This window comes from Leguminivora glycinivorella, chromosome 19, assembly GCF_023078275.1.
Source record: "Leguminivora glycinivorella isolate SPB_JAAS2020 chromosome 19, LegGlyc_1.1, whole genome shotgun sequence".
In the NCBI taxonomy this organism is placed as follows: domain Eukaryota; kingdom Metazoa; phylum Arthropoda; class Insecta; order Lepidoptera; family Tortricidae; genus Leguminivora; species Leguminivora glycinivorella.
The window spans coordinates 3192683-3220247 of record NC_062989.1 but is presented as its reverse complement, the minus strand read 5'-3'; the positions used below and the strand labels follow the sequence as shown (position 1 = coordinate 3220247).

General features: G+C 38.8%; 1 protein-coding gene across 1 annotated transcript in view; it reads right to left on the bottom strand.

Moving 5' to 3' along the window:
* Positions 1-1269: 1269 nt before the first annotated feature.
* Positions 1270-27565, bottom strand: part of LOC125236568 (aldo-keto reductase AKR2E4-like) — a 32456-nt gene continuing 6160 nt past the window's right edge. The window contains exons 4-6 of the mRNA XM_048143418.1: positions 12707-12874; positions 10629-10832; positions 1270-1407 (exon numbers count right to left, since the gene is read on the bottom strand). Of these exons, the coding sequence (XP_047999375.1) occupies positions 1270-1407; positions 10629-10832; positions 12707-12874 (510 nt within the window). The remainder of the gene's footprint in view (positions 1408-10628; positions 10833-12706; positions 12875-27565) is intronic.

Genomic DNA, 27565 nt, shown 5'->3' with positions numbered 1-27565 from the left:
ACAACTATAAAAATACACCTATTAGTTTTGACGATTTGATAAAATATGAATTCGTAAGTAATGTTATACATAAATGCTATATTTATAACAAAATATATATATTTTGCAAAGCACTTATGGTGATAACATATTTTACCTACACAAAAACATACATTTTTACAAGTTAGATGTGAATGTGTGTAGTTTTTCTATACTACGTACGCAGAAAAAGCACACGGCCCACCTAATGATAAGCAATCACCGTAGTCTGTGGAAGCCTGCAATTCTAAAAGTACATTTAAGCCCCATTTAGATGGTACGAGTTTCTCGCCCGTCTTGGTCGAGAAACTCGTATGACATTATCGTATGCGATAATCGCCTGGCGAGTATCGTACGAAAACGTTTACATTAGTGCGAGAAATAAAAACTCGCATACGAGTATCGTATGCGAGACTCGCCAGGCGATTATCGCCAGGCGAAATAGTTTAGACGGAGAGTAGAATTTTCGGGAGATATTTCCATAACATTTCTCGACTCGTCTAAACCGGTTCTCGTATGACATTTTTTCTCGAACGTGCGATTATCGCACGAATCGGAGCGAACCGATTTTCATACGAGTTTTGCCTGTCAACTTGCGTGCCTAGTTGCTAATTAATTAATTATAAACACATATATTATATGCTTTTTTATAATATTGGGTATAATTTACCTTGGATTTATTTGAATTTAAGATGAATAGTACCCAATATTATTTATAAAAACACTATAAATGATTTATGAAGGTCTCAATAATATACAATAGGGAAAATAATTATTTCGACCGTAGCGTTACCTAGCTAATAAAATCTTGGTTGCGATACTTACGATTAGGTTTAGGATATTATTAAACATAGAATATAAATAACATTTTTTTTAAATTATAGTAGGCATTTTGCCCCATAGATATATGGGGTAAAATGTCAGTAGGTAAACATTAACTGTACCTATAATATTAATAAGCCGAATTTATTTTTGGTTTTAGCAGTTACTGAGATGCAGCTACAAATATAAAAAACACCATGTTTTACATGATTTCTACTGAGTTCATTTCGACTGAGTAGCGCATAAACTCGTATACGATTCTCGCATATGTGTTTTGTTTACACGGAGACATACAAATATCAAAGGCGAGGCGATTATCGCCCTCTCTCGTGCGATATCGTACGCATAGTTTACATGATACGATATTTTTTCTCGTACTTCGATAATCGTACGTTCGAGGCGAGAAACTCGTACCATCTAAATGGGGCTTTAACAGCGATGGTTGATGTTGTATGAGTCGACCACGTCCATATCGGCCGGGCTCAGCTCGAAATCAAAGAGGTTCAGGTTCTCGGCTAGACGGGACTGCGTGAAGGACTTGGGGATCACCGGGATGCTCCGCTGGATCTGGAATTTATATTTTTACGTTTTACAAGCTTCGTTTTTGTTAGCAATAAATAAATAAATATTATAGGACACTCTTACACAGATCGACTGAGTCCTACGGTAAGCTGAAGAAGGCTTGTTTTGCAGGCACTCAGACAACGATATATATAATATACCTCTACAAATACTTCTATACCTACATAGAAAACATCCAAGACAGGAACAAATATCTGTGCTCATCACACAAATAAATGCCCTTACCGGGATTTGAACCCGGGACCGCAGCGTAGCAGGCAGGGGTAACTATGCACTAGGCCAAACCGGTCGGAGCAATATAAAGGAAAATAAACAAGGCACCTACTTACATTTGAAGTAACAAATAATACCTACTAATTGACATTTCAATATTATTACTGAAATACAATTTTCGACATTGCATTGCGTGAAAAAAGCGGTCGTGGACGAGTGGATATGACGCCCGACTTTCAATTCGGAGGTCGCTGGTTCAAATCCTGGCTCGTACCAAAGAGGATCGAGTATTATAGAGAGTTACTGTCGAAGTAAAATGTGTAATCACAGTGCATAGACTGCCATCTCTTGACACAGGCTTAAAATTTTTGAACCTCAGTTTTGACAACTTGGCCCATATTCTTAGCTTGATATGTGTTAAAATGTCAAATATTAATATTAGTGCCATCTAGCTGAGCGTACCCCAAAGGTGTAATGCCATCTAGGCCACAGTGGCTTTTTCCGTATGGTACTGAGGTCGGTTTTTTTCTTAGATAGCTTTATCTGTCTATACGGAGTTATATATGTCTTTGCTCGTACCAATGAGTTTTTCGGAACTAGTACGAAATGTAGTTTGACATTTACCACTTTTCGGTGAAGGAAAACATCGTGAGGAAACCTGCATATATCTGTGAAGAAATTCTGAGGTGTATGCGAAGTTCCCAATCCGCATTGGGTTAGCGTGGGGACCATCGCCCAAGCCTTCTCATGCGTGAGAGGTGGCTTGTTTCCAGCAGCGGGACACTATATAGGCTCAATTATTACTATAATAATTATTGCACTGCGTATGTCTAACAGCATTGCAACGAAACGGATGGGGAATTAAATTCCTTCCCCCTTATTTATAAACGTACACTAAAGTTATCAAGCCGATAAAGTTTGTCCCTTTCTATCACACCGTCATACAGTCAACGTCGGAAAGAGAAAAACGAACTTTATCGGCTTGATAACTTTAGAGTAAGTTTATGAATAAGGGGGTTAGTCTGTACGGTGGACTTGAAGCGAATGCTCAAACTGTGACTAGCAAAATAAACTATGTTTGTTTTCCTGTTTTGTTGACATTTTTCATTTACGTATGTGCGTTAAATGAAGGATAATAAAGGGAAGCAATTATATAGGTTTTTTTCCTTTTAGCGTTAGTGACTACGCTATTTACCTAACCTATATCTCTAACCAATATTGATCAATGCACATTGTTGTGCACAATTCTCATTCAATTCATGAGATGTTTTAAGTGAACCAAAGAGGATCAAGTATTCGATGGAATCAGGCGTTACTTTGCGGAAATCCATGTTAATCGTAAACTAGAACGTTCCTTTGCTAATTCGCGGATTAGCAAAGGAACGTTCTAGTTTACGAGGATCATGTATTATAGAGAGTTACTGTCAAAGTAAAACAGGGTGGCCACTTTCTGGAAAACCGGGAAAACCGGGAAAAGTCAGGGAATTTCACTGGTCATGGAAAAGTCAGGGAATTGTCAGGGAAATTTAATAGAGGTCAGGGAATAAAAATTGTCTTTGTATGTACATAAAAAAATAAGCAAATTATTAATTTTATCATCTCCAAATTTATATATAATTATACTATAATAGGTAAGTAAACGTGACCACGCGGCGCACGTGCCACTGTATTACTCGGAAATCGCCGCCGGCTGGGATGTCAAAGGACGCCGACACTTAGCCGGCGCAGGTTGGCGGCAAATCAAAGGCTGTAGGTATCGTTTATCAGGTGTTCTCATTGAGGTATATGTACTACGTACTAGAGGCGACGTTGCCAAGCGAAAACACTGCACATGCTGACAAATGCGCGGGGCGGGGGGAGCGGCAATTTACACATAGAGTAGGTCCACCATCAGATGTGACACATTATTATTATATTCTGCCTAACGGAAATTTTACATTTTAAAATACGGCTATTCTAGTCAAAATGATTTATTCATTTACAACTTAAACAATACAAATTAATATAATTGTGCTGTACTTATCTTCTTCTTTAAAATACAATGAATGAACATATATATGTGTTGGACAAAGCGTATCCATTGTTCCCTTTTTTCATGACCAGATCAAAGAAAACTGCAAAAAGTGAGCGTGCTAAAAATACAATTTCACTCAAAAAATATCAACAATCAATAAACAAATAAACTTTTTTTATATTATAGTAACATAATTCATGAAGTAGTAATTAGTTAGGTACCTAATAATTTTCCAAATAGAAATATATATATTTCGCAAATATATTAGAGGTGAAGCACTTAGTAGGAACAATGTAAATGGCACATCTGCACGGTTAGTCTATGATTGCGTCACCAAAATGGCGGCAGTCCCGCTCCCGCTCGCGTATTTGTAGAATATTCAATCTTAAAATATTATAGACGAGTTTTTTGTTTAATTTACCGATGAAATGTCACACCTTGACTTTTATTTGATTTTTTCGAGTGATTAGAACAATTTTTAAGCACACAAGAACGCATTATTCACGTGGAAAGTAAATGCATTACGGCACATCACTGCACTGCGAGGGCCTGGTGACGACTGACAACGTTGCGGTCCATGGACCGCAGTGGGGTGTGTAAAAAATTCTCTTAGCAGCGTCGCCTCTAGTACGTAGTACATATACCTCAATGGGTGTTCTAGTTACCGCCTTGCGCCCGCCCTTTGCAATGGGTAAATTTGTTTCATTCCTATTCATTACGCGATTGGATAAAGACGATAGTGAAAGTGCTGTGTGTCTTTGTGTACTTCTTTACTTACGACTTACGAGTATTGTTTTTTGGAAGTTAATGTGTGTTAATTGGCAAAAGTGCATTAAGGACGTGAATTAAGAAGAGGACATAAGGGTGTAATTAATCGACACGACCCCCATCGAGTTTAAGCTCGATTGTTTCGTATTGACATGACGAGTACTTTGCGTTCCTGGATGATATACAGGGTTGTCTTCTCGGGAGAACTCCTCAATAGTAAATTGCAGTGATTCGAAACTTTGCGTGTAGGTTTAATTTCTGTCATTTTCATAGAATGCCTAAGTTTTAAATATATGTTTCGATTTTATTGGTTTAAATAATAATGCACATAGGCAGCGTCCACACCCAAGAGACGCATGTCTTGCGGCCCGGAACGGACGTCTCCGCCACCGCCGCGTCTCTGCATGGCGCGCGCCGTGCCGCCTGGGGGCGCATCTTACGTCCTTCCTATACAAAATGTACTGAGGAGACGTTGTTTGAATGACATTCAGGCGGCGTGGCGGAGACGTCCGTTCCACACCGCAAGACGTGCGTCTCATGAGTGTGGACGCTGCCTAGGTTAACAACAACACGAATAACAGTCTCCTGTTACACATTTGCGTTCACCACATAAATATACACAACTTAATAGTATACCTACTATATTTTGTAAGATACCTACTTATAAGATTTCTTGGCTTTTTGTTGTGTATGTGTATTATCTTCATCATCTTCCTTGCGTTATCCCAGCATGTGCCACGGCTCATGGGAGCCTGGGGTCCGCTTTGGTGCGCGATGTATGTGTATATTATATGGCTACATTTAAAGCAATTCAACTTTATCCCTCTCTATAGGTATATTTCGAGTGGGAAAAGGTTTCCCATGACAGCACCTTTATGACATTGTCATGACAATCGGTTTGGTTTGGCCTGTGTGCAATCTTTTTTTTTTTTCACTTTACTTTTACATACTGACCTTAGTAGTGACCTTGCCTGCGAAGCCGATGGTTCTGGGTTCGAATCCCGGTAAGGGCATTTATTTGTGTGATGAACACAGTTGTTTGTTCCTGAGTCATGGATATTTTCTATGTATTTACGTATTTGTATACTATATTTTTGGACGACGACCAGTTTGACCTAGTTTGTAGTGACCCTACCTGCTGAGCCGATGATCCTATCTACGATGATCCTAGCTATTTGTCCCTAAGGCATGGGTGTTTTTAGGGTTCCGCAGTCAACTAGGAACCCTTATAGTTTCGCCATGTCTGTCTGTCTGTCCGTCCGTCCATCCGTCCGTCCGTCCGTCCGTCCGTCCGTCCGTCCGTCCGTCCGTCCGCGGATAATCTCAGTAACCGTTAGCACTAGAAAGCTGAAATTTGGTACCAATATGTATATCAATCACGCCAACAAGGTGCAAAAATAAAAAATGGAAAATAATGTTTTATTAGGGTAAAACATCCCCCCCCCCCTACATGTAAAGTGGGGGCTGATATTTTTTTTCATTCCAACCCCAACGTGTGATATATTGTCGGATAGGTATTTAAAAATGAACAAGGGTTTACTAAGATCGTTTTTTGATAATATTAATAGTTTCGGAAATAATCGCTCCTAAAGGAAAAAAAGTGCGTACCCCCCCCCCCTCTAACTTTTGAACCATATGTATAAAAAATATGACAAAAATCACAAAAGTAGAACTTTATAAAGACTTTCTAGCAAAATTGTTTTGAACTTGATAGGTTCAGTAGTTTTTGAGAAAAATACGGAAAACTACGGAACCCTACACTGAGCGTGGCCCGACACGCTCTTGGCCGGTTTTCTATGTATGTATTTACGTATTTGTATATTATACCTATACTCGTTGTCTGAGCAGGCTACACAAGCTTTCTTGAGCTTACTGCGGGACTTAGTCATTTTATCTGTGGAATGTCCTATAATAATTATTTATTTATTTGATATTTGTGCATATTAACAATATTTAAGCGGCCTCAAACTATTAAATCAATGTGTTTAAAAATAGAATAAAAATGTGCTATGATTTAATTTAATCCCCTTTGTTATTTGAGTTATTTTGTTATTTGAGTATCAAATGGGGAACGTGACGATATAACAGGAGAGCGTAATTGTCTTTACATTTCACTTATGTGTGTTATGTGTTTATACTTTTTAATTAACATAAACAATGAAAAAAGTTCGAATTTAGACTTTTCTATGAAAATGACGGGTTTGCTCAAATAATATAAAGTCACTGCGTATAGATGGATATGGCTGGTCCTTAAAATTTCACCCGGTATACTTATGTGCCAACTCATAAGTTTTAAATTGTGTATCATTTCATAGATGTCTATAGCTAGTGGAGTATATTTTAAGTAACTTACAGCTTATACGTCTCTTCAAAAATGTTTTCTTTTTACTTCCAGATGGTCACTCTACGATGTCGAAGAACACTACTTTTAATTGTGAATGGCAATTGAACGATAAATTTAAACCGTGGCTTGAACCTGTCAAAAATGACCATTTTTCCGCCTACTGTAAATTGTGTAAAAAAAGTTTTACACTTAGTAATATGGGCGAGCAGGCTCTCTCCAGCCATATGAAGGGAAAAAAACACAATATTTTGTTATCTAATCAAAATAAAAGCATGAGCCTTAAATCATTTTACTCGGAAGATAAAAAGGAACCTGTTTCCAAAGAACCCATTACAACTACTTCCCCAGACATAGTAGTCGAGTCAGCAGGACAGGTCACGCCATCACATCACAATAATATTAAAGAAAAACGTGTTATAATGACAATGCTTATTAAGGACGAAATTACGAAGGCTGAAATCATTTGGTGTATGTACCAAGTACTAAGTCATAGCTCACAAAGGAGCGGTGGACAAGCCGTGGATCTCTTTCCTCTAATGTTTCCGGACTCTGATATCGCAAAAAAAATGCGCTTGCAAAGAACAATAACCTAACCACAAAATTAAAATTTTGAAAAAACCCCCGACCGCGACATAGTGGACCGATTTTCATGAAACATGGCTAAGAACACTCCCGACTAACTCAGCTTTCAAACAAAAAAAACTAAATCGAAATCGGTTCACCCGTTCGGGAGCTACGGTGCCACAGACAGACACACACACAGACAAACAGACAGACAGACAGACAGACAGACAGACAGACAGACAGACAGACAGACAGACAGACACACAGACAGACAGACAGACAGACAGACACGTCAAACTTATAACACCCCGTCGTTTTTGCGTCGGGGGTTAAAAATAGCCTACACTGTTTTATACGGATTAGCGCCATATTTTTTTCGACAGTTAAAAGAAGAATGTTGCGATTGTGATGTCATTACCATTGGCTTTGACGAATCCCTTAATAAAGTTGCGCAGAAAGGGCAGATGGACATCTTTGTCCGTTATTGGGACAATGAAAAAAACCAAGTCCGAAGCAGGTATTATGGTTCAGCTTTTCTGGGGCACGCAACTGCTGATGATTTGTTGAAGGCTTTTCTTGCCACTACCGATGGCATTGATACAAAAAAAATATTGCAGGTTTCAATGGATGGCCCTAATGTGAATAAGAAGTTTTTGCAAGACCTAAAATCCAAACTAAAAAATGAGGGCGAAGCAGGTGACCCAATTCTGCTCAACATGGGGAGTTGTGGACTTCATAATCTCCACAATGCGTTTAAAAAATCAATGAAAGCCTCGGGGTGGAAGGTGGTAGACTTTTTACGTTCTCTATACTACCTATTCTGCTATAGCCCCGCGCGACGTGAAGACTATACAAGGTTTTCAGGCTCGAGTACATTCCCATTAAAGTTTTGTGCAGTACGTTGGCTCGAGAACTTTAGCGTTGTTGATCGCGCCACTAAAATCATACCCAACGTTGAAAAATATGTGAAGGGAATTAAAAACGAAAAAAAAGCACCTGACAGCGCAAGCTTTACAGTAGTAAATGCTGCATTGGAAGACAAATTATTAAAGGCTAAATTGGCCTTTTTTCAATCGGTGGCGGTGCAAGTGGAGCCATTTTTAACATTATTTCAATCCGACGCACCACTTGCTCCACTTTTATACGAATCACTTTTGGCCACACTGAAAAAAATCATGCAAAGAGTTGTTAAAGTGGATGTATTGGATTCTGCCACTAATATCACGTCGATTGATTTGAAAAAGGAGTCTAATCTGATAAACGCGAAAGAAATCGACTTGGGCTTCGCTGTAAAGAATGCTCTTCGAAATAGCCGCGATATCAAAGATATCGATATCTTGCGTTTCCGTCAAGACTGTCGAAAGAGTCTAATAGAATTTTGCGTGTCATTATGCCAAACATCCCCACTTTCGTATGCTTTGACTAAGGGAATATCTTGTTTCGATCCCGCAATCGCAGTCAATGCAGAATTCCGACGAGAGAGGCTCGATAAAGTGTTGGACATATTTGTCAAAAATAACCGGCTTTCAGGATATGAAGCAGATAACGCCAAAAGTGCTTTCAACGATATTTGTAAATCACCTGAATTTGAAAAATCAATGAAACATTTTTCCATTAAGGATGGTCACCGACTGGATGATGTTTGGCTCAGTTTGACGAAAAAGGAAAATAAAGACTTGCAATCTTTAATAAAAATGGTCCTGGTGTTATCTCACGGAAACGCTTATAGTGAGCGTGGCTTTTCCATCAATAAGGAAATATTGGTAGAAAATCTTTCGCAAGAATCTATAATTGCGCAAAGACGCATTTATGATGCTATATCGTACCACGGCGGTATAGAAAAAATAAATATTGGAAAAAAAATGATCCACGCGGCTCGTAATGCTCACTCCTTGTACACAGAGGAGCTACACAAAAGAAAGGAAAATTTAAGTTCTGAGGCGAAACTCAAAGCAGAAAAAAGAAAAAATGAAGAAATGGTCAGAGAACTTAAAGCCAAAAAGCAAAAACTTCTCGACGGAGCTGCCAAGGAAGCTGAGTTATTAGAAGAACAAATTGCGAAGTTTCAATAGATTTTAAAATATGTACTTATATTATAATAAACCATGCTAACTGATGACTTTGTTTCAGTTACACCCAAGCAAAAACTCAAAAATGTATTCCAATTATACATTGTATATTTATTACATTTAAGATTATGGTCAGGGAAAAACTTGAAAAAACGCCTGGAAAACCGGGAAAAGTCAGGGAATTTTGGTTGTAGTAAATAGTGGTCACCCTGTAAAATATGTAATCACAGTGCATAGACTGCCATTTGTCGACACAAGCTTAAAACTTTTAACCCTTCGTATATATTATTTTAAAGTCCAACGCCTTATGTTAGGATCCTTATCAAACACAGACGAAGGGTTAAACCCCAGTTTTGACAATTTGGCCCATATTGTTAGCTTGATGTGTTAAAATGTCAAATATTAATATTAGCGCCATCTAGCCAAGCGTCCACCAAAGGTGTAACGCCATCTAGGCCACCGTACCTATTTCTATATGGTTCTGGGGTACGTTTTTTTCTTAGACTGTAGCTGTCTATACGGAGTTAGATATCGTCACTACTTTAAAAAAAATCTCGTATCTCACGCTGTTCCTCAAAGTTAAAACGCAGTAAGTCTATATGCATTCCATACATACTTACTACAATTTTCTTTTCATTGACAGACGAAGATACATTTTTAGGGTTCCGTAGTCAACTAGGAACCCTTATAGTTTCGCCATGTCTGTCTGTCCGTCCGTCCGTCCGTCCGCGGATAATCTCAGTGACCGTTAGCACTAAAAAGCTGAAATTTGGTACCAATATGTATATCAATCACGCCAACAAAGTGCAAAAATAAAAAATGGAAAAAAATGTTTTATTAGGGTACCCCCCCTACATGTAAAGTGGGGGCTGATATTTTTTTTCATTCCAACCCCAACGTGTGATATATTGTTGGATAGGTATTTAAAAATGAATAAGGGTTTACTAAGATTTTTTTTGGATAATAATAATATTTTCGGAAATAATCGCTCCTAAAGGAAAAAAAAGTGCGTCCCCCCCCTCTAACTTTTGAACCGTATGTTTAAAAAATATGAAAAAAATCACAAAAGTAGAACTTTATAAAGACTTTCTAGGAAAATTGTTTTCAACTTGATAGGTTCAGTAGTTTTTGAGAAAAATACGGAAAACTACGGAACCCTACACTGAGCGTGGCCCGACACGCTCTTGGCCGGTTTTTTTTAAAGTAGTGACGATATGTCTTTGAGTGAACTTACCAGATATCTCAGGACAACTTGAGCTCGAGTCTTCCCATGTTGCTCAGCCACCCTGCCAAGGGCCGCGTCCGTCTTAATGACATCCTTATCAGCAAATTCTGGCCGAGCTTCTGATAGCAGACCTAGTGCGGTATACGCCACTGGAACCACGCCGTTGGCTTTGCAGAAGTTGACTAGCTCGTGGTTAGTCAGCGTTGGGTTTATCTGAAATATAAATTATAAAAAGTCATCATCATCATCATTTTAGCCGAGCATAGGTCTCCCTTCATGTACAGTCAACCAATTGGAACCCTCTACAACCATGTCGAAATGACAAACAGTAAGAGATTTTCCTACAATCTGATTTATAACGTCACTATGACATAGCTCTACAGTGGGCTAGGGTTCCAATTGGTTGACTATACGCCACTTATCCCGGTCCTGGGCTAGTCTCATCCAGAAGTGCCCCGCATTATTTCGAATGTCGTCCACCCAACGAACCAACGCATTCCAGGCGCTTCTTACATTATCAAAATAAGAATCCCTTTTTTTCTTCTGACGCCGGGTAAGGTTGAGGTATTAAGTCAAAAATAAAAAAATATGAACTATAGACGGTCAACCAAATCTTGTCACTAAAAAAAGGCGGCAAATTTGAAAAAATCGCGGGCTAGCAACACTAGTTTTGAAATTCTTGGAATCTTCGCGTGTCATTTGTAAATCTGTGGAGACTTCCACCCTACCAAAAAGAGAGATGACTAATAGCATATATCCGTCCCTTTTCAATACATTATCTAATTCATAGGGCGGCTTGGTGGACGTGGAAATAATTTAAATTTTAATACTGCAGGCCGAGCGAGCACCTTGTCTGTGGCTGTTCGACGTACATTGCTGTTTTTCATAGGGATACCATACTTTAGTTTGATGTACATATTGCTACTGCCAAAATTTGGTTGACAGGCTATAGCAAACATTTCAAAGTGAAAACACTACTGTCGTTGGTGAAATACGACCTCTAGATTTCTGCCATTTGGGCCACCAAGAACCTCATGCATTGCCAGCGAATATTGTAGTGTTGTGAATTTAAGCTTTGAGGCGTAAACTACAAAACTCGAGTCCCGACTTTTGAGTCTTGAAGCCTCGAACCTTAAAGCCTCGACTATATAAGCCTCAACTTAATTAGTTCGCGTTGCTGCTTACGAGCACAAAAACCTCGAGTCTTCAGGCCTCAAGCTTTAAAGCTTCTTAAGCGTTGAAGGTTTAAGTCTATAAAAGCTTTTAAGCCTGAGGTCGACAGAAGTAAAAACAGGCCAAGTGCGAGTCGGATTCGCCCACTGAGAATTTCGTACTTTTTAGTATCCTGAGATACACGAGATACAGCCTGTTGACGTGACTGGATAGACGGACAGCGGAATTTTAGTAATATAGTCGCGTTATTACCCTTTGTGTACGGATCCCTAAAAACTACCACACCGGACACCGTCAAATTAAGGGTTAAAAATAAATACACAATAATACTTCCTGCCTATAACGCTCGTTGTTTGAGCTTTTGACGATTGACCCAGGTCTTCGAGGTTTGGGGGTTTGAGCTATCTATGAAGCCTGAGTCTTAAAGACTTACTCTTAAGAGCTCATAAAAAGCTTGAGTCTTTAAGGTTCTGAACCGTTTTTGAGCTCAAACCTTTAACGCTTGAGCCTTCAAAGCTTGAACCTTCAAGGTTTGCAAGTCTTTAAGGTTCAGAAGTCCTCAAGGCTAGTCTATTAACAACACTAGAATATTGTCACTATAGGGCGACCCTATAGACCCTACAGTGACATCTACCGTTCAAGTACCGTACACTTCTTACGGTCGGTTGCACCAAATCGTCTGTTACCTTACCTTAGAGTTTGTTAACACATCCGGTCTTAATTTATAACCGCCCGTTTGTATGGCGAGAACCCGCCGGCGGGTTTTCCTCTCCGGTATCTGAGTAAAGTTCACGAGTGAGTGCCCACCAGGCGATTTCTTGCGAAAGTGTTAAATTTCTTGTACGTTGATGTGCCTGTTAACCGTGGTTGATGCAACTGGCCTTAAGTCTCTTAGTTCCCCTGTTTAAGGTTACCTCTATCTGGTTGACGAGTGGTTTGATCTGCGCGACTCGTAAGACCCGCTGGAGCTGGTCGGCGTTGAAGTTAGAAACGCCGATGCCCCGCGCTAACCCCCTTCGCGCCGCTTCTTCCATACCGCGCCAGGTTTCTAGGTAGTCGATACCCGTGTCTTCTCCTGAAGCCTGTAAATAGAAGGTCTTTTATTTATATTTTAAAAACCTTTATTGATAAATCTTTAAAATAAAGGGCGAGTTCGGTCACAGCGGAAATCGCACGGATCAATTTTAATAGAATAGTACTAGAACGTTAACACTACTTACACATCCGTGCGATTTCCGCTTTGTTAGAACTAGCCCAAAATGTTACGCCTACACAGGTATACTGTTGCACTTATTCTACCTTAATACATTTAGGTATTTGATGACTATGAATATTTCAGCGAGCATCTGTTTTACAAATATAGACAAATGATTAAAATCAGTGTCTAAATTAATCCTACATAAACCTGAATACAGAGCGATTTCGGAGACGTGAGCCTGCAAACTTAATATTAAGTTATAAACAGATACGTCTACGTCTTTGCTTTTGTCTAGGCTGTGGCATCACTATGAATTAAACTAGACGGAATGAAGAAAGCTTTCTCTGACATTTTAGTGTTTAATTAAATGTTATACGAACTGTCAAAACGATTTGCTAATATGGAATTAGTATGAAATACTGAGGAGTGACGTCACGTTCAATTTATTTACTTTATATTATCTTTGTCTTTGACTTATTAAATACAAATTATGTTTAAACATAACTCTGTCCATATTTGTGAGTGTGTTTAGTAAAACGTCCCACTTTGTCGGTTACCATTAAGGCGAGATTTACTTCAATCAATCAATCAATCAATCAATCAAAATATTTATTCGTAATAAACTTAAAACTACACAATATGCAAAAAAACAGTATTACTAAAACTACAACTATATCTTTATATCAATAAACTGACAAAGCGGCTTTATAGCAATCGACAAAAAAAATGGGACGTTTTTCCGTGCACACTCACATTTTTCTTCTAATTATGTGGTGCTTTATTTCGTGTACTGCATAAAATATTTTATTTTAAGTATAGGAAACTAATAGCCCAATACTAACTTACCTACCTATAATGCGTAACATAGATGGGTAGGTAAAATAGGTATTTTATTAATAATTGCATCCGCTGTGGCTTGACATAATGAAATTATTTTACAATTATATTGACATTTGCGTGATTCATATGTGACATTCTACGGGAAAGAGTACCCTGTGGTGGTGGCCCTTATATTATTGCATAGCATCTCATTATTTGTCAAATTTCACATGTCAAAGAACAAATTTAAATTCAAAATAGGTACTTTAAATTAAGATAATATTTTTAGGTTGATATAAATGTCATGCAAAGAGAAAATTACTAACACCTGCAGTGTCCAGAGCTGGAATCGAACCAGCGTGGTACCTTTACCGGACGAATGCCTATACTGCTTAACCATCTTGTCACGGTGGCGAGGGTCAATAGTCTAAACTCCAAAGTATATGACAATATCCGAAGGCTAGCGGCACCCTCTGGCCATATTTGCAGTAGAATACTATGCTTCAACACACCTTTAGGAAAACGTCATTTACTTAGAAATTTCAACCCTTGACACCGCAATCAGATGGTGTAGCCATCCAGCAATCGGTGGAAGCTGTGTACGTAGCAGAATGCACAAACGCTCACGATAATATTCTGTTTCGTAGCTATCTATCTCTATTGCTCTTACGTATGGGTGCGACAGAGCTAGACTGCATTTCTGTCGGCGTCTGGCGTCGACGATAGCCATTCGGCTACTAGTCCGTTGCTTCTGGAAAGTTATGTATGAAAATGTTGGCATAATTAATGGAAGATTTTTTTTGATTGGGATATGTACATTACAGGCCAAAGTTATTTTTCATCAACCCTCCCCATCCCTCCCCCCTCTGCGTCACCCCTCTTCCCCCCCTTAAATAGCCGAAAATGCGGTTTTTCGCGATTTCTGACAAAACCGTTGTAGATACAGAAAAAGCGTGTAGGAAAGAAGTAATCCTTGATAAATTTACTACAAATCGTTCATTGACACTTTGGTTCTAGCACTTATAGATTTCGCGTGATCCATCACGAAAGTTGGTCCTTTACTGCAATTTTCTTTAGTGAATGTTAAGTTTTCTCCCAAATTGCTTATGAAATCTGTTTGATATTACTAAAATATTATAAACTGAAAATGAATGACAGGGGCAAAAATCACTACCATGGGTGGGACTTGAACTCACGGCTACTGGATTGATACTCCAGGGCTCTACCAACAGCTACCAAAAGCTCATCCCCAGTCATAGATACACTATATAGATCAATGGTACTCCTAGCGACTACTACCGTGAAAATATTACGTCTTAAATAGTTACTGGAATTCCAAGACATATTGGAAATTCCACCCATGGTAGTGATTTTTCCCCTTTAATTTTATTTTAGTCATGAGTTACAATATTTTAGTTATATCAAACAAATTTCGACGATTTCGTATGCATTTTGGGCGAAAACTTAACATTCACTAAAGAAGATTGCAGCAAAGGACCAACTTTCGTGACGGATCACGCGTAAATTATAAGTGCTAGAACCAAAGTGTTAATGAATGATTTGTAGTAAATTTATTAAGGATTACTTCGTTCCTACGCGCTTTTTCTGTATCTTCAACAGTTTTGTCAGAAATCGAGAAAAACCGCATTTTCGGCACTTTAAGGGAGGGTAGAGGGGTGACGCAGAGGAGGGAGGAGTGGGGAGGGTTGATGAAAAATAACTTCGGTCTATAACGTACATATTTCAATTTAAAAAAACCTTCCATTAATAATTCTTTAATAGTTGTATTCTTCCATTAATAGTTGTATTGGCCGGAAACCATACTAATGTAACTAAGAGGTCGCTGGATACTGGCATTAAATCACTGATTGACATTCAAATTAAATCTAAATGTAAGATAATTGTATGTACGTTTCCATACTGTTTTAATATGACTCGAGATTACAACCTGTGTATTCACCGAATGAATTTGTTTATGTATAATGCGACGAGCCAGGTTCGTGAAGCAATCCAGTTATTTGATGTTAATAAATTTATCTATAATTTCAAATTAACAAAATATACAATGTACATGTCGCAAGTAGAGAAACGGTGTTTAGTGAAATTATTGGCATATAACATTTCTGATCCACATGTACTAAATGCAAAACAGTCTATTACCAATGTATTTGGTGACACCAGCAATACAAATACTAAAGTGCCGAAAGAAATTTCTTTGCATAATTTAAACTTACAGTAAAGACAACAGATAAGCAAAAAAGTATTTCACTACTACACCAAAACATAAATCGCTTCTCTGGCAAAATCCTAGATTTAGAGTTGTTTACAGAAAGACAAGATCTCGATGTGGTTTGCTTGACGGAAACTTGGTTGAAAGACGACACAATGAAGTTTAATGTAAGTAATTTTGTAGTAGCTAGCGCTTATAACAGAACGACCACGGTAGGGGTGGCTCTATTGTATTAGTGAAAGATGGCCTAGCATTTAAAGAGCGTAGGGACCTGTCGGCTCTTTCTGTGGATCGAATATGTGAGATCGCCTCTGCAGAGCTGGACCAGTATCTTATAATTTGTATCTATAAGCCACCTTCTAGCAACATGGCTTATTTTATGAATACTGTTGAAGATGTCTTGAATAAAGCGTCCAATTCCAAAAAATCAATAGTCGTATGTGGCGATTTCAATATAGATGTTTTAACTCAATCTATTGATAAAGACCTGTATGTATCTTTGTTTCGGTCATTCAATCTACATTACGTGTTTGAGGAACCTACTCGGGTTACTCCTACTACCGCTACATGCATTGATAACGTTTGGTTAAACTGTTCTCATCTGGGGTCAAGTGTGGTGAACGGTGTTCGTTCGGACCATAAAGCTCTTATTGTTAGCCTACCGAGTGAAAAGAAAGATACTGGCCGCGTGATCGAAATTAGGCCACTAGGTAAAAACAGACTGGAACAACTTAAGTTTAACTTGGCTGCTAAAATCTCAAATACACAAGTAGAGTCGAATGACCCGAATGAGCTGTTTAACATGCTCCAGAACACAGTGTGCACGGAATTTAATAAAACTTGTGGAAAAAAGCAAATAAGATTAAAAAGTAGAATGTCATTTCGAGAGTGGGCCACGAAGGGTATACGCATAAGTAGAGACAGATTGTATCAGTTATATGAAAGAAGATCTTACACCAACAACGAAAATTTTCACCAATACGTCAGAAACTATTCAAAAGTTTTTAAACTAGTATGCAAAAAAGCAAAAGCAGCTTATCTTAAAGAAAAAATAAAAACCTCTAAAAGTAAATCTAAAGCGGTCTGGAAAATAATAAACACTGAAACTGGTCAAAACAGTAAACGAAATCCTTCAATCACCTTGACAGTCAATGGTAAATTAGAAGCAGATCCCGTTAAAGTAGCAAATGAGTTCAATGCTTTCTTTTCCGAAATACCCAAAGAAACCACTAGATTACTGTCATCGTCAACAGCTGTTGCTGAATCTTTGCTACGTCAAAATGTAGAACTTAAAAATTTAAGTCACTTTAAATTTCAGTGTGTTTCCGCATTAGACATAATGAAGACGTTTAAAATGTTACAAGTAAAGAAAACTGAAGATTTATGGGGTGTTTCGGTCCAGGTACTGAAATCGATTTTGGAGATTGTGGCACCAACTCTGGCATTAATTTTTAACAATTGTATAGATATCGGTGTATTCCCAAGTTTAATGAAATTCAGTAAAGTAGTACCAATTTTCAAATCAGGTGATAGCCATAATCCGACTGACTATCGTCCAGTGTCTATATTGCCTGCATTCAGTAAAATATTTGAAAAGATGATCCTTAATCAATTGATTTCCTATTTCAATCGTAATAAAATTCTACATGAACAACAATTTGGCTTTACCAAAAATAAATCTACTGCTGACGCAGGTATAAGTCTAATCAAATTTATTTTGCAAGCTTGGGAAGAGTCGCAGGACGTGATTGGAGTTTTCTGCGACCTTTCCAAAGCTTTTGATTGCGTAGATCATAAAACGTTAATTTCCAAGCTCTGTTTCTATGGTATTCAAGGACCAGCATTAAATCTCATACACTCGTATCTATCAGAAAGAAGCCAAAGAGTTACTGTAAATGGCGCTTTTTCAACAGATAAAGTGGTAGAGATGGGTGTGCCACAGGGTTCGATTTTAGGCCCTTTTCTGTTTCTGGTATATGTGAATGACCTGCCATATATGGTGAGCCAAAAATCTGGCATTGTCATGTATGCCGATGACACTTCTTTACTTTTTAAGGTGAATAGAAGAGATACCGAATTAGTTGAGGTGAACAACACTCTCTCTGAGGTAGGCCATTGGTTTTCTGTAAATAATTTAATGTTGAACCCAAAGAAAACCAAGTGTATGAAATTCTCCTTATGTACTGGTTCTAATCTAAATTTAGTCTCGAATATCAAGCTTAATGGTCAGCTTCTTGGCTTTGCGCAAACAACGGTGTTTTTAGGAATAACGCTGGACCCAAAATTACAATGGGGATCTCATGTAACTACACTAGCAAATAGATTGAGCTCAGCTGCTTTTGCAGTCAAAAAAATGAAACAGTTAACTAATGTAGAAACGGCACGACTGGTTTACTTCGCCTACTTTAATAGTTTGATGTCGTACGGTCTTGTATTGTGGGGCTCTGCAGCCGATATAGAAACAATATTTATACTACAAAAACGAGCATTAAGAGCAATTTATAATTTAAAGACACGAGATTCACTAAGAGAAATCTTTAAAAATATTGACATTTTAACGTTGCCGTCCCTATATATTTTCGAAGTCATTATGTATGTCAGGAGAAATTTGTACGCTTTTCCAACAAACTCTGAGAAAGCAAAGGTTACCAGAAATTCGGGTAAGCTTAAAGTTTCTTCCTGTAGACTAGTAAAAACGTAAAAAAAAGTCCTTCTTGGGAAACTGTACAAAGTTCTACAATAAAATTCCACTAGAAATTTGTAATCTTACAGACGCAAAGTTTAAAGCCGTTGTAAAAGGGGCGCTCATTGCTAGGGCATACTATAAAGTTAAGGACTATATCACAGACCGGGATATATGGAAAATGTACTTAAGTGACAAACCAAAATAATGTATTTTGCTTTATATGCATAATTATTTAATTTAAATTGTATTTTCAGTTGGGATAATTGGTACAAATTAATTTATTTATTTATAAAGAATTTTTGTACAAATGTATTTCCCCCTTGACTTTCATCACGATAAAGAGCATTATGTTAATGCCTAAATTGAAGAATAAAGAATTCTGCGGCGATTCGATTTCGTTTCGGGTCGCAGAAATGCCATTCGGCTACGGGGCCTGTAAAAGAACACTCATTTCGGTTTAGCTCAGAGCGTCATATTAATAACAGCGTAAGCGCCAACCGCCATAAGGTACCTTCACTAGTGGAAAGTCACAATTACTGAACGTGGACGTAAGGTTGCTCCATTATTGGTTTACACTTATTGCCGAATTTATTGTACCTAGTCGCTATGTAGCGAGTAATTAAGTACCTACAGGTTAATAGGAACGCAGAAACTGACACGTTTTCGTACTATATTATCCTTAATATAGTACGAAAACGTGTCAGTTTCTGCGCCTAAGGATAAAACGCACAATGATGATGATGAACATTCTAATAATTATAGTTATCATTAACGTTCATCAAGTTTGGGTAAGTACCTACTTAAGTATATTTATTGAAATAAGTAAATAAAGAATGATATTAGCTTAAAACAATTGGTACCACTTCGTACATAAACTAGAGACGAGAAAATTAAAATTACATTCAGGTAATCCTGAATGCGGGATAATTTCAACTAAGTAATCGAAATATCCATACTTCCATACTAATATTATAAATGGGAAAGTAAGTGTGTCTGTTTGTTTGTCCGTCTTTCACGGCAAAACGGAGCAACGAATTGACGTGATTTTTTAAGTGAAGATAGTTATAGGGATGGAGAATGACATAGGCTACTTTTTGTCGCTTTCTAACCCCCTACTTCCCTAAAATAGGGGGGGGGGTGTGGAAGCATTCCTCAATTTTCGAATTTAACGCGAGCGAAGCCGCGGGCAAATGCTAGTTTTTAATAATTTACATTATTTTTGAAAGTATTGACTATTTTTAAGATACAATATAACATACTAAACTTACATTAAATTTACTATAATATTGTTATTTACATTATTAACTAAAGTGACATATGTGTCCACTGAATGCTAATACGTCCAATAGACAAGCATTTGTAGACATTTAAATATTTCGATTAGTTAAAACTAACCCACATTCATGACTGTCCCACCTGTACCATATATGACTTATTTTCATTATTGTCCATGTCCACTGTTCCTCATAATAAGAGTGTTGATTTTTTGAATCAAAAACTTACCTAAATAATCTTTATTATTATGGAATTTAGAAGTAGTTTTCGAACGCGCCGACATCAGCTACTCCAATGAGAAGTATATCACGGACGTGAAAATAAACGTGCGAAGGTACGTCCGTCGTGGGAACTACTACTTGAACTTGAACGGGACCAACCACCAACCTTGGGGAAATAATGTATCGGTAATTACCGTTTCTAATCCAAGAATTATTGAAAAAGGATTGACTATCATCATACTACGCATGATTTATTCTGTAAAAAAAATCAAACAGCACCTTAAAATATGATTTTTGCCACCTTCAGGCTGTGATGTGCCGCAGCGCCATCTAGTTTTACCATTTTTTGTATGAAATTGTCAGTCCCGGTATATAAGCGTTCTTGAGTGACAGTGGAAGGTTTCCCTTCATAAGCTCCTTCATGGACCAGTAGCTCTTCCAAGCGTTATCGACACGGCGGCGTTCGACTTCTTTGTCTTGCCTGTTGCTGAAAGAGACTAGCTGGCCCAAGTAAATATACTCGTCGACATATTGTATATTCTGCCCATCTACCTCGACCCTACGTTTCTTGCTGTTGGTCATCACTTGTGTCTTTGCACGATTCATTCGAAGTCCAACCTGAAGGCTTGCGTTGCTCAGATCTTGGAGCATTTCTTGCAGTTCGGATTCCGAGGAAGCAAAGAGGACAATGTCGTCGGCGAAGCGAAGGTTTGATAACCTCTTGTCTCCGACGACTATTCCTCTATTCTCCCAGGAAACCGTCAGGCTTTTAAAAACTTCTTCAAGGGTGCTGGTGAATAATTTTGGAGATAGCGGATCACCCTGTTTGACACCTCGCTGTATAGGAAACGACGGGCCGGAGTACTGAAGTTTTATGTCTGCTGTACTATTCCTGTATATGTTTTGAATTAAACAAAAAAATTGGTGAATGAAAAACGGGTGACAAGCCGGCAAGCAGTCGCGATTTAAGTTACTCTTGTTAGTAATATTCAACTTCCTCCCCTTGTTGCACAATGTACTATTGTAATGTCGTGGCCAGCTCTTCAGAACTTCAACCTTTGCAATAATGCTTTACTATTCTTCTTGTTATTGTTCCAGCTTCATTTCGTGTTTTACGAATTCTTACACAACGAGTACAGGCGCAGTTTCGTCGAGTTCAAGTTCAAATTATGCGAAATTATCAATAAAGAACAATATATCGGCAGAGGGTGTTTCGGGTGTCCATGGGCGGCGGTGATCGCTTACCATCAGGCGACCTGTCTGCTCGTTTGCCTCCTATCCCATAAAAAAAAAAAAAATAAAAAAAAAAAAAGAGGGCTGCTCGCTGCGGGGTTAGAATGCCCTGCACCGTCCGTAAGTAGCTTTTTTTCTACTCCCGTACTTTTATTAAATAAAATTTTGTCAAATTTTGTCATTTACAGGATCGTGCACAGACACTTAAAACCCTAAACAATAGTTGTCAAGCAAGACAAGACTAACTATTAGTCTACTTATTCGCCAAAAACGCATTTGTGCATACACGCAGTGCGTTTAAATGTCTTTCCCAACTGTCAAATTTTCTGTCAAAATCCAGTAAATACCTAGTGTAGTATTTGATGAAAGTTATTCGACTTATTATAGAAAAACTATTTAAAAAGTGGTGCAGTGAGTGGTCGTGGAAATAGTATTGTATGCAAAATTGTTTAGCTGAGTCAAAAAATACTCGCGGTGTCTTAATTAGCATTTTATCGGCTTTGCCTCAAACTGTGTAACGTCACTCGCCTTTTTTGACCTCTCTTAAATACCGATTGCATAAAATACTATAATGTGTAAAAAATGACAGTGTTTTGTAATGTTTTAGCAAACTTGGAAGCTGACTAACATATCGATACCAGCGCACGACTTCCCTAACGTGTGGCCTTTCGAAAAGTGCAGACTGGACATAAAGTTCGAAACTGTTCCAAATAAGGAACACATCGCCGATTTGCATATCTACTTGCTTATCAAGCAGGGCCAGCGGGGATAAGATTAACGGCCCAGCCACGACATTGGTCTAAGCGCGACAGCGGTGAGCGGCAGCCATACGTGCGAATGAAAAGTCCCATCGCTGTGTCTCGCTTCAATGTATGGCCGCCGCTCACCACTGCCGCGCTTAGACCAATGTCGTGGCTGAGCCGTTAAGCCGGGTCCAGACATGTATCATTTGCCCGATCCTATCACCGTATCCGATCACCGTACCGTATCTGCGTATTGTATCAAGCCCCGTATCAAGTTGTGGACGCCTCCGATTTGCTCCGTATCCGTATCTTCACAATAGTCATGATCGCGTATCAAATTGCCCAGTTCAGTTTCTGCTACGGCGAAGGGCTGCCAATAAATAATCCATCTTTTTCTTTAATTCGCCAACTGTACACTCCATTTCGACGGAGAGTTCATCCCAGGCTTCCTGCTTCAGATTCCTGTTGTAATTGTAATAGCTTTTGTGGCTGGGGTCTCATAATACTTGCTTTTCTTTATAGGCCTCGATAAATTTAATAACATTTTCATTGTTCCAATTCATTGTTTTTATTTCACGGCAAGGACACGAAAATGACGCGCACGTGCAACCGACCGAGCGTCGCGAGTGATGCGTCCAGACTGACCCCCGTCCGTATCTGTATCACCTTTGATGATCGGACAAAAACCGACATGACATGGGTCGGGCCGTATCATAACGGCGTATCGAGATCGCGTATCATGATACGCGTATCATTACCCGTCCACATATGCGATCATGATACGCGTCGGCGATACGGATACGGTGATCGGATCGGGCAAATGATACATGTCTGGACCCGGCTTTAGTGGCCTGAGTGCACGCCTCATATTAGGTACAGCGGGGCGGGGAGTGCGGCGTGCATGTCAAACACCTTGATTCATAATGTTATTTATATCTTTAAAAATTCGTTTTTTCAATAGGGATGACGACTACATAAAAAAATGGCATTCTGTTAAACCGTCAGTTAGATCGTCCAAAAATACTGAACACATATTTTTTGCTTTTTCTAATTAATGAAAAAATACAAAGATATAGAGCATCAAAGTTCCGGTGGGGCTTGTGACGTCACTTCTAAGTAAAAATTGTACCTAGGCGTGACGTCACGCGAAACTTCAACGCACTGTATCGTCGTCATTTTTCGTTTACGAGAAAAAATAAAAAATACGTGTCTGAAATTCTTTGACAATCTAACTGACAGACTAATTGGTTTTTTTAGTCGTCTCGCTTATTGCGCGTTGCGGATGACACGGACTTGGTAATTGGGTTGGTCGGATTTTATCGGTAAGTAAGTATTGGTGGTATTAATGGTGTTTACACAGGGTTTACCAGTTAAATTTACGACCATTTGAGACCCATTTACCATAGTTTTGGGTGTTACTTGAAGAAAAAAAGCGTCCCGACTTTAATTTTTCTAACCCGTTGGGTAGGTACGTCTGAAAATTGTGGGACATTTTTTTCCTAGATCGAAAGAGCGTGTTATCCTGAGTAGGAAAAACATGGAATTTATCTTAGAAAAAAGCTTTTTTTTTACTTGGTTTGTAATATAAACAATAAAGAAATTAATGCTGCATTATTATTTTATTGCATATTTCAATTTAGTGCAATTATTAGTAACTAAGTTTTTACGAAAGCCAGCACATACCTACACATAAGTTGAAGGAATTCAGGGCCAGAATAATATTAAACGCATGCGTTGCGAAGGCATGATGCCGTTTCTAAACATTTTCATTGACAATATAGCGAGGTAAAATATATATAAACACACAGACGTCAGACAGTACCTACAGACACGCAACTCTCGCGCGGTCAGTGAGGCTACCATGAGTTTTCAATACATTACTCGATAACGTAAACGTCACGGAAAATAACTTTAATTGTATGGAGAAAGTGAACAGCGCTCCCAAACGGTTAAGTAAGGTACTATACACAGTGTTTTTTTTTATTTTCCGTTAAATTCGACACGTCGTTACGTCGTTAGGTTCGCTATCAGCATGAACCACCCTGTATATCACTTTTAGTTAAATTTGCCAAAAAACTTTTTTCATCGTTTTCACACATAATAAATGAATTAATTAGTGTGAGAGACCCTTAAGAATAATATTCAAGTTAGTTTCAAGTGATTGACGGCACATGTCAAAACAAATAACATTAGGAAGTGGTAAAGGCTGTCACACAAATGTTCAGTAATTATTTTTATTTTTTAAATAACTGAATAACCGTAAGACTTAAGACGCTAGTTTATTAGAGAAATTAAGTGTATTTAATCTAAAAAACCTTCCCTTAAAGTTAACGGAATTCAATAAAAACAGGATGTAGATATTATAGATCCAAAAATAACAGACAGTAAACAGTTATAAAGAATGTGGTCTTTGCAAAGAGACAACGTCACAAGCAAGAAAGAGACAACGCTCTACAAAGACGAAAAACCAATGTGTATTCTTTATGGCCGTTTACTGTACATGTTACGCAACGTTTACGCTCCGCGCACACGGATGCAACAGTTGCACGGCGTCATTTTTAGGGTTCCGTAGTCAACTAGGAACCCTTATAGTTTCGCCATGTCTGTCTGTCCGTCCGTCCGTCCGTCCGTCCGCGGATAATCTCAGTAACCGTTAGCACTAGAAAGCTGAAATTTGGTACCAATATGTACATCAATCACGCCAACAAAGTGCAAAAATAAAAAATAAAAAAAAATGTTTTATTAGGGTACCCCCCCTACATGTAAAGTGGGGGCTGATTTTTTTTTTCATTCCAACCCCAACGTGTGATATATTGTTGGATAGGTATTTAAAAATGAATAAGGGTTTACTCAGATCGTTTTTTGATAAAATTAGTATTTTCGGAAATAATCGCTCCTAAAGGAAAAAAAAGTGCGTCCCCCCCCCTCTAACTTTTGAACCATAAGTTTAAAAAATATGAAAAAAATCACAAAAGTAGAACTTTATAAAGACTTTCTAGGAAAATTGTTTTTAACTTGATAGGTTCAGTAGTTTTTGAGAAAAATACGGAAAACTACGGAACCCTACACTGAGCGTGGCCCGACACGCTCTTGGCCGGTTTTTGTCTCTGTCGTGCGTCTAAGGAGTGACGACAGAGACAAAAAATTTCGCCGTGCAACTGTTGCATCCGTGTGCGCGGGCCCTTACGCTATCAAGAGTAACAAGCAACGTATTCTAAAATGTCAAAGAAGATTCAAGTGTAATGATACATATGCAATATTCGCAACGAGGTGGAAGATACTGTGAGGACATTCTATTTCAACTGGCTACCGGCAGTTTTGGAGACCCAGTACGATGCCCAACAACATACTAAACATAAATAAATAATAATAATAATAACAAATATTGGGCACAGCTTACCCAAATCAACTTAGCCCCAAACTAAGCAAAGATTGTACTATGGGTGCTAAGCGACGATATACATACCTAAATAGATAAATACATACTTATACTTATAAACATAGAAAACATCCATGACTCAGGAACAAATATTTGTGCTCATCTCACAAATAAATGCCCTTACCGGGATTCGAACCCAGGACCACGGCTTAGGGCAAGGTCACTACCGACTGAGCCAGATCGGTCGTCAAACATGTGTAGCGGTTTTCGGAAATCAGATCCGGATCTGAACTTGTTCTTCGACCATTTTTCGTAAGTGTCAGCCACGAAATTGGTCTAAGCGCGGCAGCGGCGAGCGGTAGCCATACGTGCGAATGAAGTCCCATCGCTGTGTCTCGCTCCAATGTATGGAAGCCGCTCACCGCTGTCGCGCTTAGACCAATGTCGTGGCTGGGCCGTAAGACCTGGCCCCGTAGCCGAATGGCATTTCTCCGACGCCAAACGAAAGCGATACGCCGCTGGCTCTGTCGCGCCAATACGCAAGCGCGATAGAGATAGATATCTACTAGCGCTTCGTTTCGTGAGCGTTTCGTGAGCGATTGTGCCATTCGGCTAGCCACCCTGAGTGGACGCTCATATTGGGCGTGTGGCGGGGCGGAGCGTGCGGCGTGCATGTCAAGCAATGGAAACTCATACAAGTATCCTGAGACGATGCTTGCATAAATAGTATGCACGCTCGCGCTCGCCGAACGCTCCGCAATGAGCGTCCAATCAGGCCTTGCAGCCCAACCACGACATTGGTCTAAGCGCGACAGCGGTGAGCGGCGGCCATACACTGGAGCGAGACACAGCGATGGGACTTTTCATTCGCACTTATGGCTGCTAGGCTTGTGTCGTTCACGAACGATGAACTGTTAGGAATAAAATCCCATCAATGACCGAAATGAACTGAATCTTTCCGTGCTCTGCGAATCGGTCTTTGCTCATTTAGTTCAGTATAGGATCGGCGAGCGCGAGCGGTTTGGATCAAGAAAGAGTGTGTGACGGCGCTAGGGTATGCAAAAACCGGTTAACTTAAAAAACCGGTTAATAACCGAGACTTTTCCTTCAAAACCGGTTAACCGGTTATTAACCGGTTTTGAGGATTTTTAGTAAATGGCCGTACTACGCAATAATTACCATTGCCTTTAAGAATTCTGATGTTGATGATATCGTAGCAGGTATTACTTGCACGATGAAGATCATTTTTATCCAGTTTTTGGAAATTTGGTAAATGCGGAAATTGCTAAAAAAGGCTTGTGTGGTTTGAATGTGATTTATGTGATTCGTCAGTTGCGTTTTCTAGGCATGTCGCGAAGGTCTTCAGCTCCCAAAGCCCCAAGTAATACAAGCAATTGATGTAAGAAAACCAAGATCTCCATTTTATCTTTCTTTTAAAAAATATAGTTTGAAATATACGGTAGACTCCGGTTACAACGACGCTCAAGGGACCGCTGATATTACGTCGTACTAACCGGATGTCGTACAAAACGAATTTCATTTCATTTAATTAAAAGTAATATCTACATCTCTATTACTAAAACATTTTAATCAATAGGTTTATTTACAGGGTATTATTATCATCATAGTATTAATACCATATTTTATTGTGAATTGTTTAGTTAGAAAAGTCCTTTTTAGTATGCGTGCTTGCTCATCATTTGTAAGTAAAGCTAGTTTATACGCAATCGAAAAATACAAATTGGGTTCTATTTAGCTTATAAGATTAGACCCGAGGCGAACAAATTGTTAAAATTTTAAAAGCAATACTCCAAAAAGGTACGTAGCCACAATGTAATCTTGTTGTAGGCAAGACAGGGGGCCGTGCTTGGGTGGAAGTAGCTTTGTTTCCTCAATTTACTAGTAAAACTAAAAACGTTGTCGCTCGTCGTTGCAATCGGACTTGACGGACGGATTCTGTGTAAAATGTGTCTTAAAAGGCGGCTGGTC